The sequence below is a fragment of the Gadus chalcogrammus genome, chromosome 13 (genome assembly GCF_026213295.1).
Source record: "Gadus chalcogrammus isolate NIFS_2021 chromosome 13, NIFS_Gcha_1.0, whole genome shotgun sequence".
NCBI classification, from domain to species: Eukaryota; Metazoa; Chordata; class Actinopteri; order Gadiformes; family Gadidae; genus Gadus; species Gadus chalcogrammus.
Window position 1 is genome coordinate 7,653,813 of NC_079424.1, and position 15,038 is coordinate 7,668,850.

A 15,038-nucleotide genomic window follows, 5' to 3' on the forward strand; every position below is an offset into this window, starting at 1 on the left:
CTCGTCGGGAGCAGTTCGGGTCAGGTGCCTTGCTCAGGGACACTTTGACACTCCGGGGATCGTACTAGCAACCTCGCGGTTACCTAGGATCAAACTCACGTGGAAGGGTGGGCTTGTGACCATAGGCAGGCTGGGAGCGAGGGGAGATGTGGTGCAAAGGTGATGCTGTGTGGAGTTAGTGTACGAGGTGAGAGGTAATGTCATTATGGGGGGGGGGGGGGGGGGGGGGGTCATCTGCTTCCAGGCTATTCTTCTTCAAAAGACCAGTATACAGAGCCGTCAAAGTGCCCCAAAGCAGAGTGCAATAACATTCACCCGACGCCAGTCAGAAAGGGGACACATGAATGACAGTGGGCAACAGAAAGCGTGAGCTCACAGGAATGGGTTAGTGTGCTGCTTCTCTTTTCTTCTTTTGTTTTCGTTCGCTTGTCTTCACTTGTCTTTGTGTTCACTACACGTTTGACTGTTTGTTAGGTGAGTCATCTAGGAGCCAGCAGTCCTTCTAAGTTTAAGCAGAACTTCTGGGACAAGTAGGTGAGTGAAGGTACACAAGGTACAACTTGCAGATAAACAAGCAACTGGTGAACTGGGATATTTCCACTGCGTCTCAACCGCCAGCAACCCCTTGGTTTCTTGCTCTGGTTTGTGGACCATGTGGGAGCCGTAAGGCTTCAACTGCTCAATACAAAAAAAGAATGGAACCACACTGACCACACTGTTTACTACGCACAATGGTTCTTTATAGCACTATTTCCCCCCCAAAAAGGATGCGCACTTTAAAAAACTAAAAAAGTCCCTCCTGATGTTTGACGTCGAGACAGAGAGAGCACAGAACACAGACAGGCAAGCTTTGTTCACAGAAATCGGTTGGAGGGCCAAACACAGATTTGGGTCACAGAGAAACCCAAAAACCCAAAGAAAAAACAGCCCAAAAAACAGCTTGAGGGCCCCGGCACAGCGGAGCGTGACCACCGGTCCCCGGAGGTCCGGTCGTCGCTGTGTCTCTGTGGTGTCTGAAATGTGCGGTGTGTGCAGAAGAAGGATCCGTCTGCTTACCTTCTCAAACTCCACGGGGTGCATGTGCACCGCGGGGCCTCCCAGCGCCGGGGAACGCAGCGCCTCTGTCAGCTGCTCTAGTCGGGCCTTGCCTGTTGCAGCGAGGACAGGGAAACATCGTAAGGGCTGATTATGGTTCCACGTCGACGCAATGACCACGCAGACGCTTTGGTGCAAACTAAAACCAGAGGTTCGGGTTTTTGCGAGCTGATCAATCACACTCCTTGCGGTTGCGTCGCCAAATCATTTTTTGGAGAGGCGTAGCCACTTAGGTCAGGGCCCTGTGGTGGACGCGAGGAGGGTAATGGGTCCGTTAAAAACCCCTTGCGTTGCGTCAGCGTCGAACCATAATCAGTCCTTTAGAGGGCTCGCCGGTCTCGGAGGAGGCTTGTGAGGAGACGCGAGCAGTTACGCCAACGCCAAGACTCACCGTCGTCAGTGATCCCCCGCTCCTGGTCCTCCTCCGTGATGGGCCTGTCGGAGAGCCTGGAGGAGGGCACGAAGGCGGGCACGGGGGTGTCCCTCAGAGTCACTCTGATGGCAGCGCAGTCCCTTGTCCCGGCGATCCCGTAGATGTGCGCGTAGAGGTTAGCGGCCGCCACGATGTACTGCATGTGGTGCTCCTGCGATCACAGCACACACACACAACGGATCCTGGAACAATGAATCCATGCTGGGTTTTCAATGGATTGAAAAACAGAACTTGATGGAACTCACTTCGTGTTGGTCAAAGGTCAGTGGGCGCGGGCACCGCTTGGTCCCCGACCAGAAGGGCAGCCCTGATGTGGTGAGCTAAGGAGAAGCAGATGGGGATTCTCTTCATCAGGGGTCACAAGCTGAAGAAACAAGCACGCCAATTCTCACACATCTGCAACACACACACACACACACACACACACACACAGCGGTGGTCACACCAACTCGGCGGCCCCGAGTCACTCTATTTCCCCACATTTCCAGCATTCCTCGACTAAATGAAAGGCAGCTCGCTCGGATAATGCACGTCATGCTAAAGCGCATGAGCGCGATTAACCCTGCGTCGGACCGGCGGCGTGGCACCCGCACACAACTACGCTCACGAATAGCGTGTCATACAGAGTGCGTGTGCTAAGCGTGTACTAAGCATGGGATCTGATCCATCGGGACGGAAGAGGCCAGTTAGAGCTGGTTATCAGACACTTTGTTGGTCTGATAAGGGAACAAAGAGGCCTGGAGCCCTGATGTTGCCCAGTTTGACCCTGTGGTTCGAAAGTGCCTCTGTGTGTGTGTGTTTGTGGGTGTGTGTGTGTGTGTGTGTGTGTGTGTGTGTGTGTGTGTGTGTGTGTGTGTGTGTGTGTGTGTGTGTGTGTGTGTGTGTGTCTGTGCGTGTGTGTGTGTGTGTGTGTGTGTGTGTGCGTGTGCGTGTGCGTGCGCGTGCGTGTGCGTGTGTGTGTGTGTGTGTGTGTGTGTGTGTGTGTGTGTGTGTGTGTCTGACCCTGTGGTTTGGTAGTGCCTGTGTGTTTGTGTGTGTGTCCCCCACTGCGTGTCTGTCTCTCTGAACGGGTGGGGGGGGGGGTGGGGGGGTCCTTTGGAGCCAGGGTATCATTACAGTACTCATGTGTTTGCAGATAAGCCTATGTTGGCTTAGGGGTGGGGCACGGGGGGTTTTCTGGTCCGTAAAGCCGTGACTATAAAGCATCTAAGGCCACACTTAACCCATGAGAGAGGGGAAGTCCTCAGGTGGAAGAATGTCCACTGTTGTTGAAACTAACGGACAGTAAAAGTGCAGCCAGCCTCACATCAACAGGAGAAGTGTGATGAGCAGGTGAGGGTTATAAAACACCCTCCTAATTTCCCTGCTTTCATTCTTGTTAGCATCTCCAGACACGCACGCCATTCCGTGATGCAATCAGAGCGAGTGGAAACAAGCTTCTACCCATCTGCCTCGAACCTTTGATCATGTGGAGTAACCTAGCAACTCCCCTCGGTCTCTTCTCTAGACGGCGTCTTTCCCTGACCATGTGATCCATGTTACGGTAGTATCGACGTGTTTTGTGAACCAGAAAGACATCCGAAAGCGTCACTTTCGTGGTGACACGCCAACGTTAGAGGGCCTAACGCACTTCCTCTCCGCACACTCCATGAGACACCACCGAAACCAGTGGGAGAGGAATAGAGGAACTGAGAAATGAGAAGAAACAACTGCCACTACAACTGCCGATGTGTGTGTGTGGGGGTGTGTTTTGGGGGTGTTTGTGTGTGCTTGTGTGTGTGTGCCTGGGTGTGTGTGTGTCTGCTTGTGTGTGTGTGTGTGTGTGTGTGTGTGTGTGTGTGTGTGTGTGTGTGTGTGTGTGTGTGTGTGTGTGTGTGTGTGTGTGTGTGTGTGTGTGTGTGTGTGTGTGTGTGTGTGTGTGTGTAGGTGTTTGTGTAGGTCTGCATGCATGCGTGCGTGTGTTTTATTTCCATCCATCCAAATGTCTTGGGGGGTTCAGAATGCATAACATATCTCTATCACTCAATTATTGGGCCAATAAAAGAGTGGAACGTTTTTTTGGAAGCCTCGACTCGTCTACAGCATATAAGCAGCAGATGTTTTCCTAGAAAATATGCATAATGGGAAAGATACATTTCCTCTGTTGGTCTCGCTGATACCCAGAGGGTTTTAACTCACCCTGGATGGAAAAAAATGAAATGAAATGAAAGCCGTGTCAGTTGGAGGAATGTCTGTTACCTTAGCTCTAGCTCTGGCGGGGGGTACTGGGGTAACTGAGTCTCTGATTGGATAATGATTCCTACCTCCCCGTCACAGATGCCCAAGCAATGTTTGACATCACCCTGCTGCATTATACACCTCTACATACTGCATTCTGAAGATTGCTTTTCCTATTCTAGCGATGCAAAGGAGTGAGAGACTTATTAAAAGCACGTTGTTGCTCGCCCCAGTCTGTTCTAGTGACATTGTGGTTTGATTGACCCCTAATGTGGTCATGCATTCAGATTAATACTTATTGCCAGTTATCCAAATAAGTAAGGTGAACCATGAGATTCAATCAAAACCCAATTTAATCCAAACTTATTGGGTCGAGCAAAAATTGCTGATTGCAGCTCTAAGATATGTGTTTTAAAATAGTGTCAGCTATGAAAAGACTTGAATAACTGCATTCCAGACATATGTTGCGAAGAAGACATCTAAGTCATGTTTTCGAGCATGATTCGAGCATGAACCTCGATGTTTATTGTACTTTTAATGCCGTGAACATATAATGTGGAACATTCCATGGCCTAACGCCAATACGTCAAGCTATCCTTGTGTCGCATTAAACCAACGACAGCTGTGAGAACCGTCACTCTCCTCGGCCTCGTCTGACGCTCTGCGTGTCGTTACCTGATCAGCAGGGAAACAGTGCAGGAGCTGTCGGAGCTCATTGCTGAACAGGCTCTCCCACCGACAGCGCGCCCAGCGCACGCAGTCCTCCCAGCGGGTGGGCCGGTGACCCTGGGCTCCTCCGTCCCTGAGGGCTCCAAAGACCCCCCCCAGGTCCTCCAGCGCCTCGGCCTCGCCACGGCCCAGTGTCCGCTCTACGAAGCCCGGCGGGTCCCTGGGGGGCACGGAGAGGAACGGCCCGTTAGCGACGGCTTTTTGTTCAGCGCGGACAAAAAGGAACCACAGCACACGACCCTCGTGGAATGGATTGACGGGCGGAGGGGCAAAATCTTAATTATAATAAGGACAAGAGCCAAAGTCACGGATGCGAGGCGGGTGGACGGGGGGGGGGGTGGACGTGATAAGTTATCATCTCAGGGTCGTTTGTGTGTAAACATCCCACCGGATCCTCCCTTTGGCCCTGCAGACGACCTTCTCTATCGAAGGCTGTGTTTCCATATCAAGGTCAGTTTGGCCTTCAGCTGTACATTGTGTGGAGGAGAGTTCCTTTACTGTTGCCACTGGGCCTATAGACATTAAACATGGCCACAGCTGGATGATGTCGGCAACACAATCACTATGCACATCCTTTTCCCCAGTCTCACACCAATAACTACGACGCTGAATGAGCTCCGGATACATGTGTGATGCATGTGTTGGCTAAGCTTTGCTATTACACTCTGTGCACACCCTGTTCTCTAGGAGCACATGCATGCAATGCCAAGTGGGCTCCGTTACGTTTGGTTCTATGAAATCTCACTAAGACCAAACAATTGTTTAAGAGCCCCCACGGCTGATTCTCTCCCTGAGTGTAACTGGATTACAGAGCCTCGCAGGCCAATATCTCACACAGCTGGAGAACGACTGACTCTGCTGAGGGTTTTAACTCATCACATACATGATGATTAGTAATGCAATGATTATTGCATTATCTCAATAAACTTGATTTGTTTAAAAAGAAAAATCGTCTCAAGTAATTCATGGAAAGCTATAATATAATGGAATCAACATCACAGTGGTTCAGTACTAGCAATGAGTGACTGGCAGCCTGCCATAGCAGACAATCCTGGCGGGGCTACGAATTAATAAACTAATGAAGAAGAACGGCACAGGATATATCAAAAAATAAAAAATTTAAATCCTCATCCTCACCATCCACTGCATCATCCTCATCATTGATCACCACCCCACTCATCATCACCACCATCATCACCACCCTCATCATCATCACCATCATCACCACCCTCATCATCATCACCACCATCATCACCACCCTCATCATCATCACCACCCTCATCATCATCACCACCATCATCACCACCCTCATCATCATCACCATCATCAGAACCCTCATCATCATCACCACCATCATCACCACCCTCATCATCATCACCATCATCACCACCCTCATCATCATCACCATCATCATCACCACCCTCATCATCATCACCACCGTCATCATCATCACCATCACCATCATCACCACCCTCATCATCATCACCACCATCATCATCACCATCATCAACCCTGTCATCATCATCACCACCATCATCACCACCATCATCATCACCACCCTCATCATCATCATCACCACCCTCATCATCATCATTACCACCATCATCACCACCCTCATGATTATTCATGACCACCTTCATCACCATCATCATCATCATCATCATAATCACCAGCCCTCACCATCATCATCAATTTCTGAATAGCATGGACAATTGCAACCACATCATCATAAACTAGTCTAAGGAAAGAAACCTAAAAACAAGGCTGGACTTTATGCTTCCATAATAAATCAGCTCAGATATGAAGAGAATAAACAGAAAGCCTTTGTGACGATTACCCCAGAAAGAGATTGACATTTTCCGGGACGTGTTTGAACCACCCCTCAAACTGGTCTCTGGCCCACTGGAAAGGAATTACAAGTCACAACGTTACACTCATGTACAACACATAAGATCAATTCCTGTATTTAATACAGGAGTCCATCAAATAAACACAAGAAATAAACAACATTGGAAAATAATGAGGTAAATGTGTGAAACAAAGACGGGTGTGATTCTGCTAGACCCTCCAATGACCCAGCATCCCAGTGGCTGTGGATCGGTCACCTGCAGAGTGTGTTCGATACGGTGAGGGAAGTTCTTTAGAGTACACAGTGGGATGGCCCCCTCGGTATCGGCCTTGGGCTGTCCGTAGGACTCGGTCAGATGTGGGACCACCACTAGAGTGTGGCCCTTGGTCCCTAGGGTCCCGCCCTCCAGCATGGGCCTCTGGTGCAGCACACAGAGTTTGTCCAGATGGACCCCTGCTCACACAAACACAGCATGCTGCAGGACCTTTCACTGTGCAATGTTCATTTAGAGTGGGGCTATACCACGTTCTTCTGGTACAAACACATACACACACACACACACACACACACACACACACACACACACACACACACACACACACACACACACACACACACACACACACACACACACACACACACACAAACATCCACACACATCCACTCACAAACACACACACACACACACACACACACACACACACACACACACACACACACACATACAAACATCCACACACATCCACACACACACATGCAAACAAACAGTGAAAACACACACACACACACATACACACACACAGCCACACACACAAATACACACCCAAACACAAACACACAGGCAAACAAACACACACATACACAAACACACGCATACAGGCAGACACCTGACGTAAAGGTGGAAAAAAATAATATAGAAAAATTCAGGATGCATATAATACAGATATTTACTGGATCTGCATGCATGCACACACATGTAGCATGCTTTTTGAATCCATGATGTATGTTTCTGAGGCTGCACCACTCCAAAGCCTTATTCGGGTTTAGTGTCGGCTGTATTTCACCACTCACTGGCCTCCACGTTGTCCAGGGCTGCGACCACGCCATCCAGACCCCTGAAGAAGGACCTATCGTAGACGCGCTCGCTCTCCGGATCCAGCCGGTTCTGGTGGGCTGTGATGTTCACACTGGGGTTCATCTCTCGCACCGCTTCCGCCGCCACAGACGACTTCATTTTCTAGGGGGGGGGGGGGGGGGGGGGGGGGGGGTTGGAGACAGTGCTGTTCATGTCATGATGGGAGAAGGGAGCCAGAACCACTGCGAGCTGAGTGATGGGAACACCGTGCGGTAAGTCATACAAGAAATGAAAACAATATCCTGGGTGATTGATCAAAATAGAGCGGATGGGCTCGGAGATGTAAGTATTCAAGATCAGGGGCCGTATTCACAAAGGATCTTAGGGCTAAAAGTAGGTCCTAACTGGCGAATTTAGGAGTAACTCCTAAAAATAATGGGCGTGTCACTCTTAAATTTAGGACTCCTAACTTTTTTCACTAAGAGCAATTCACAAAGTATTTTAGGACTAAAAGTAGCACCTAAGTCTAGGAGAGCTTAAAAGTCCTCAAGAGGACTCCTAACTCAGTAAGACCTATTCACAAAGAATCTTAAAATGCCTGCGAGACGAAATGTTAGGGTATTCAACTTATTGTGGAGTTAATGCGCGATGCAATAACATCCCCGACTAACACGAATAATCCGATTAGTCCCGAAATAAAATGTTATAAAAATTATAAGTTATAAAAAAATATATATAACTTATAAAAAATAAAAAATAATTGCGCCATCAAAAGACGAGGACGTGTTCGTCAATAGGAAGAAAGTGCATTCCATCAACACGCAGGTTGTTTTTGATGCAAATTTTAACATAGCCTACTGGATGTTGTTGCAAAGTGGCCTGGATCTTCAGCTACCCATGATTCGCGCATTTTAATGGTGAGCGGTCTGAGGCAGCTTTTTGAGATGTACCAGTTGGGTGTCACTTGCTGGGTGACAGTGACTATCCATGCAAGACGTGGCTCTAGACACCCTACCTCAATCCACAACCGGGAGCACAGTTAAATGTAAGTGATTACGCAGATTACGCTTAGTCCTATGTGTAAAACACATCGTATTGGCTCTTTGCGAGCACACAAACATACACGAAATGTTGTGGAGAGAGGAATTGGGCAGATGAAACGTCGGTTTCATGTCCTCCACGGCGAAATACGCCTCACCCCAGAGAGGGCAAGCACAGTAATCACTGTATGTGCCATTCTACACAACCTCTGCAAGCGGAGGAACATTCCACAGCCAGACGATGCTGATGATGATGATGGCGATCAACATTACAAGGAATTTGGCCGTGTGGAACCGAGTGGACAGGCATTTAGGGATCACTTTGAAAACACATTTTAGGTAAACACCTTGGCACAAATCAGTCAACACTTGGGTAGTTCGTAACATTTATTTTCTTTTAGATTTTACGTATTTTTATTGTTTGCTTTCTCTCTCTCTTGAACGTGCAGGCTACAACGTCATTATCGTGGTCTGCACAAAATTGTCATCATGCGTGTATTCTGCTAACTGCACTATAACTACTTAATAGGAATTAATTTCTAGCCTAGGCTATTTCCTTGTTTTTCGGTGATTCAGTGGGCTCGTCTGAACAACCAATCACCGAACTGACAGCTTCTAAACTCGTGCACGAGAATTGACGTAATCCATAGCAACGGCGCGTCACTCTTAGTTCACTCTTTGTGATTTATCCTTAGTAAGAGTAGGTCTCAGCGGCTTTGTGAATAACTTTTAAGAAAAAACTCCTACGTAAAATGTTTTAGCGCGAGTTAGGAGCACTCCTAGCGGTAAGATAAAATGCTTTGTGAATACGGCCCCAGATGGCTGGAAGATTTTGACTTTGAAACGTGACGATTGCATGACACCAAAATAAAAAGTTGTTTAAAGTCATATTATATATATTATTATTATTTTATTATTATTATTATAAGGGTGTACTTCTTACTCCGATGTCTTGGGACCGGAACAGGAACTGTCGGTTCAGGTTGGAGCGCTCGATGGAGTCCATGTCTGTGACAGTGATGTGTCCCCCCTCCCCAGCACCCAGGCCCATGAGGGCAAAGTTCTTCAGCAGCTCACAGCCAATAGCACCAGCTCCCACCTTCAGAGAGACCCAGAAATGGACAGGAATACAGGGTTATGGGAAAAACCACCACTGAATGTTGTGGTGGATGATTCAAATACAAGGTGAGTTGTCCCTGGACTCACTCATGTGCACATGCATGCTCACGCTAGTGCACACACACACACACACACACCCACACACACACACACACACACACACACACACACACATACGTGTGTGCGCGCGCACACACACACACACACACACACACACGCGCACACACACATTAGACTAACAGGAAACAGCAGAAAGAGTGTTGCAGGTCTCTGTTCACTAACACTAACAGGAAATGCCACATGAATCCAACTGCTTCCTGCATGTGTCAGCAGTCAGCATCTGCCAACAGTTGAAGAACCGCATTTCAATGACCAGCACGCCCTCTGTTGGACACCTATTAGAAGTGCACCTACCAGGAAATAATTGAGCTTCCCGAGTCTCTCCTGGAATTTAGAGCCAAACACAGCGATTTGGCCGTCGTACCTAGAGCCGTCCTAGAAAAGAAATGATGACGGTGTGTTAGACGTTAAAATATCCAACCAGGAAGCTAACTATAGGATTTTCTGAGAAAGTATCGTAGAAATGTCCAAAATGCTTTACAGGTGAAAAGGTGTTGTCACTCAATTGCTCCTCTTTGTTGTCGACGTCTTTGGGAAGACATTCCAGTGCATCAAAGTACAGCCACTGTATAAGAGGTTTAAACTTCCCACTGCAGGCCTGCAAAGGAAATACATACACATATATTTACATCTATATACACAACCTATACAGCCATAATATATATACAAATTGAGAAAATTAAACAACGTTTTTCTAAATACATAGAATATTTATTTTCTATATAAAGATACACAAATACAACTGCAGGAAGTTACTTTCAGCACTTCCTGAGCAGCGACCCCTCCCATGAAGGCGTTGAGCGGGGCCAGATCCCCCCGAGCTGTGCGGGCCAGGAGCAGAACCACGTCTTCGTCCAGCGTCTCCAGCTGGGCCGACACGTTCAGCCCCCTCACCATGTCCAGCAGCACAGTAGCGTCGGCCTGTCACGAGGGGACAGAACACAGCCAAGGGTTGGTTCCTTCTACCTAGTACCACATGACATAGATATGGGTTGTGGTGTAGGCTAAAGGTTAAAGGTTACGGAGGTTTTTAGAGCCCGACCGATGTATTGGTTGGAGGTTTTTATCCACCGATATTGCCCAGTCACAGAAATAACTCCAGATATATATATGTATATATATATATAGGGAAACCAAAAGTGGCAGTCTGCTGAAAAAAAATGCTTTGCCCCCAATTTGCTCATGAATGACAGAATGAAATTGCATAAACCACAAAAATAAAATCTTCTTTTCCAGATGTGTAGCAACAAACATTTTGAGCGTCCCCCACTGACCTGAGACGTGGGCTTGGGAAGTCGGTGCTCTTTCTGGACAAACATATGGAGGCCCTGGAAGGCCAGATGCAGGGTCTGGTGCCTTGCCCTCTTCCCATAATCAGTCATGACCAGCAACTCAGGGTCCATTAACGCCTCTTCCAATGGTTTCTGTGGATGGTGTTGGACTTTATTGATTAAAAACGTCCTTTCTTCACCCACAAAGTATACTTTCGATATTCGTGGCATGAAGTTAAAAAACTGTTTGAATACGTACAAATTTAATTGTCGAGGGCTGTTTGACTTCGGTCGCTACTCCACCATGGCCGGTCTCAGTAAAGCCAGAGGTGTCACCGATGGAGAACGAATGACCACCTGTTAGCAGAGTTCACGCCTCAATCTCTCAGCTCACATGTATACATTACAGGGATATCATCATTGCGAGTGCCTTGTTAAAGGTTGATATTCTTGGCCAATGTGTGTAAATAAAGACGACCACTTTGAATTTGAACTAAGCTCATGACTGTGGATCAAATCATTATCCTTTTTAACGGTCCTCTGTAACCGTTTTCTAGGAATTGTCTTGGTTCACCTAGGTGACAACATGAAGATGTGTATAATGTTGATGGACATACTGATGACTGTGATCTCCTGAGGACCCATGGTGTTGAGCTCTGCCATGCCCCGAACCTCAGAGAAGGAAACTTTGTGGCCATCTTGAAAACCGTGGTTCTCTTCGTCCAAACAGCTCACCAGGCCAGGATTACCCTAGAGGAGAGACCACGGTCATTCTAATAACGACCAAGTGAAGAACTGTATATCGCATAAATAGTCACATTCCTAGTCCAACACGTAAAGTAGAACAAATGTTGTAGATATAGTTATGAATTTGCATTCAGCTTCCTGTTGCTATTCTTAACAAAAAGAAGGAATGAGTGGACTTGAATGTCGACTAGAGTGTTAGAAGATGTCACCTTAGTGATGTAATTGATCATCGCAGTCATTGGCGTCTCCCCGTCCCGGTCCAGCACGGTGAACTCCTCGCCAAAGTCACAGAACAACTGACTGAAATGAACCATGAGGAAATTTATGTTAAATGGGCTGTAGGTATGATTTATGAGATTTTATTTTAGTGTAATTTCTTAGGAATGACAAAGCCATGATCCATCAGCCATTAGTAGGCAAAACGCGGCGTGAAAATATTCTTGTTTTGAGTTGACTGCGCCTGCATCTAAATGAGCAGATTTTGACTTTTAGACCGCTCCTGGCTCACTTCTGAACCATCAGGGCCTCTTTTCTCAGTCCGATCAGGGCATCTCTCCTCTGATTGTTTCAGTGAGTCCATCTCTCCCCTGATTGGTTCAGGGCGTCCATCTCTCCCCTGATTGGTTCAGGGAGTCCCTCTCCACGTAGGGAGGGCGGGAGCAGAGAAGGATGTTTTTTATGGGTTGTTTAGTTTTCAAATATTGCTCTCTTCTGCTCTTTCCAGCCCTCTCTCTTCTCAACTCTCAGATCTTAGAGACAGCAGCTTTAACAGATGTTGTATTAACTCCTCACCCACAGAGTCCCCGGGTGTCGACCACTATGAACCGGATCCCATGGGAGTGGCAGTGGTTCCCCAGACGCTTCTGCTCCTCCAGCGTGGAGTCAGTGAGGACCACCACCTTCAAAACAGAGTCATAACCACCACACATTAGCTACATGGGCTAGGGGAGCCATAGGAGATGTGACGTCTCTCTCACACACACACAAACAAACAAACAAACAGACAAACAGACACGCACTCACACACACACACACACACACACACACACACACACACACACACACACACACACACACACACACACACACACACACACACACACACACACACACACACACACACACAAAAACACAGACATGTACGCTCACATACACTCTCTCGCAAACTAGGGTTGGGCAATCGTCTACAAGCTTCCATCGTCCGATAGCGCCCCCTAGCGATCGCCGACATTCGATACTATCGGGGGGGGGCAACTTTATAATTTTATAATAATAATTATTTATAATAATTTATCACTTTGAACAAAATCGCGTTTTTATTTTTCTAATTTTTTCTTAAAAACGATAACGATGGTCTCCTCCTTGGAACCACTGTGAGCCTCCGCTGATTTAAGTTTCGATACGTCGGTGCCGGCGGCGCTGTCATGATGACACACGCTGATGACACACGCACAAATACACACATGCACGCACACTCACACACTCACAAACACACAAAAAGAAAAACACACACCCACACTCACACACACATAAACACACACGCACAAATACACACATGCACGCACACTCACACATGAAAACAAAAAATAGAAAAACACACTGATACACACATACACACACACACTCACACACAAACACACATGAACACTCATTCAGAGAAGGTCACTCCCCTAGTGGTTTCTGTTTCATGGTGCAGCCCCTACTTCGGAGAGACTGGAGCCTAGGGTGAGTACCTGGTACTGCATGAGCATGTCTTCATGCAGTGGGCCGGTGTGGGCAGACACCTGGACGCGGGGGTTCAGACTGGCCAGCCGGGGGAGGGAACACTCAGCCCGGTTCTGGCCGAGGTCAGCCTCGCGCAGGAAAAACTGTCGAGCAAAATTAGTTTAAACTTTCAGGCCCAACTAACTGACACCAAAAGAGACACAAAACAACGCTTCAGCGGTACTAGCGTGATGAGTGCATGAGTAGTACAGAGCAGGAAGGTGGTTGGTGCTACCTGGGAACTCAAGTGCTCCCACAGAACCTGGCCCTCGTCCTGCACCGTGACGGATTTCACCCCGGAGAGGATGACGTTGTGCGCTACCTCCACACCCAGGCCGCGCATGCCAGCTATCAGGATGTTAGCCTCACCCATCCGCTGCATTGCCTCACGACCTAACACATACCTGTGCACACAGAATACTATTGAAACGGCCCCTATTTTACCACTAGGTGTGGGCATAATTGGCAATCACAAGCAATGGCTTGTGAAGACTCATCGGAAAATAGGGGCCCTTTCAAGGCACAGACACTTCACTGTTTAGTTTATTGACCACAGGGGACTGAGCGTATGTTTGTGTGTGTGTGTGTGTGTGTGTGTGTGTGTGTGTGTGTGTGTGTGTGTGTGTGTGTGTGTGTGTGTGTGTGTGTGTGTGTGTGTGTGTGTGTGTGTGTGTGTGTGTGTGTGCGTGCGTGCGTGTGCGTGCGTGCGTGTGTGTGTGTGTTTTGTCTCTGTATGTAGGTATGTGTGTCTGTGTGTGTTTGTTTTTTCGTGTGATTGTGTGTGTGGATCGGTGTGTGTCTGTGTGTGTGTGTGTTTGTGTGTGCGATGATTAAGAACACATTAAGAACATGATAAATTCATTATATAACGCATTATAGTAGGCCTATTATAATAAATGATTAGGCTATAATACGTTATGTGATTATAAGTCAATATATTGCTAATAATGCTATTTAGCATTTTGTTGCACTCTGCAAAGATTAAGGTTCTCCGAAGGTGCATTTAATATGTTAATATGTTAATAGCCTGTGTTGTTTTATACTTACAGTTGCCGGGAATAAAATCCTTCGTCAATTTCTTCATGCTCAGACATCTTAAAACCTTTAAAAGTAAACCTATATGAACAGCGAAGCGCAGAAAGAGTATCTCAGTATCGATTCAATCCGACCGGTTTCTGGTAAACTATTTTGAAATTCAGTTTCACTTTCGATTATCTTTGTGTTGCAATGTCTTGTAATGCCTTATCTTGACCGTTAGGGGGAGCTATATTATAACTCCCTTTGGTCACCTTCTGTGTACGCAAGCCTAAATGTTTTCTAACGTCAAGGGCGTAGGATATTTACTCTTCTTTTCTTTGTATTTATTCGTTTGGTGCTTGAGCAAAACCATTCCAACTGCGAGGGAGCAGACTATGTTAATTTGCAAATGGTAAGTCTGAACATAATTAGATTACAACCAATACATAATACCACCAAGTAACAAACAAATACAATTATATAAAGAAAAGTGGTTTTAGTTTCAGATAATAGGCCTATAATGTAATAGTCCTAACTCGTTTATTATAGAATGTACTACACA

At 47.1% G+C, this 15,038-nt stretch overlaps 1 protein-coding gene across 1 annotated transcript in view; it reads right to left on the reverse strand.

Annotated features, from left to right (window-relative positions):
* Nucleotides 1-14,639, reverse strand: part of uba7 (ubiquitin-like modifier activating enzyme 7) — a 35,547-nt gene extending 20,908 nt beyond the window's left edge. The window contains exons 1-19 of the mRNA XM_056605960.1: nucleotides 14,507-14,639; nucleotides 13,695-13,863; nucleotides 13,429-13,563; nucleotides 12,488-12,594; nucleotides 11,905-11,995; nucleotides 11,566-11,698; nucleotides 11,208-11,305; nucleotides 10,952-11,101; nucleotides 10,434-10,598; nucleotides 10,159-10,275; nucleotides 9,972-10,052; nucleotides 9,382-9,537; nucleotides 7,395-7,560; nucleotides 6,580-6,776; nucleotides 6,312-6,376; nucleotides 4,421-4,634; nucleotides 1,774-1,848; nucleotides 1,487-1,679; nucleotides 1,057-1,148 (exon numbers count right to left, since the gene is read on the reverse strand). Of these exons, the coding sequence (XP_056461935.1) occupies nucleotides 1,057-1,148; nucleotides 1,487-1,679; nucleotides 1,774-1,848; nucleotides 4,421-4,634; nucleotides 6,312-6,376; nucleotides 6,580-6,776; nucleotides 7,395-7,560; nucleotides 9,382-9,537; nucleotides 9,972-10,052; nucleotides 10,159-10,275; nucleotides 10,434-10,598; nucleotides 10,952-11,101; nucleotides 11,208-11,305; nucleotides 11,566-11,698; nucleotides 11,905-11,995; nucleotides 12,488-12,594; nucleotides 13,429-13,563; nucleotides 13,695-13,863; nucleotides 14,507-14,553 (2,451 nt within the window). The 5' untranslated portion in view covers nucleotides 14,554-14,639. The remainder of the gene's footprint in view (nucleotides 1-1,056; nucleotides 1,149-1,486; nucleotides 1,680-1,773; nucleotides 1,849-4,420; nucleotides 4,635-6,311; nucleotides 6,377-6,579; nucleotides 6,777-7,394; nucleotides 7,561-9,381; nucleotides 9,538-9,971; nucleotides 10,053-10,158; nucleotides 10,276-10,433; nucleotides 10,599-10,951; nucleotides 11,102-11,207; nucleotides 11,306-11,565; nucleotides 11,699-11,904; nucleotides 11,996-12,487; nucleotides 12,595-13,428; nucleotides 13,564-13,694; nucleotides 13,864-14,506) is intronic.
* Between the last annotated feature and the right edge of the window lie 399 nt (nucleotides 14,640-15,038).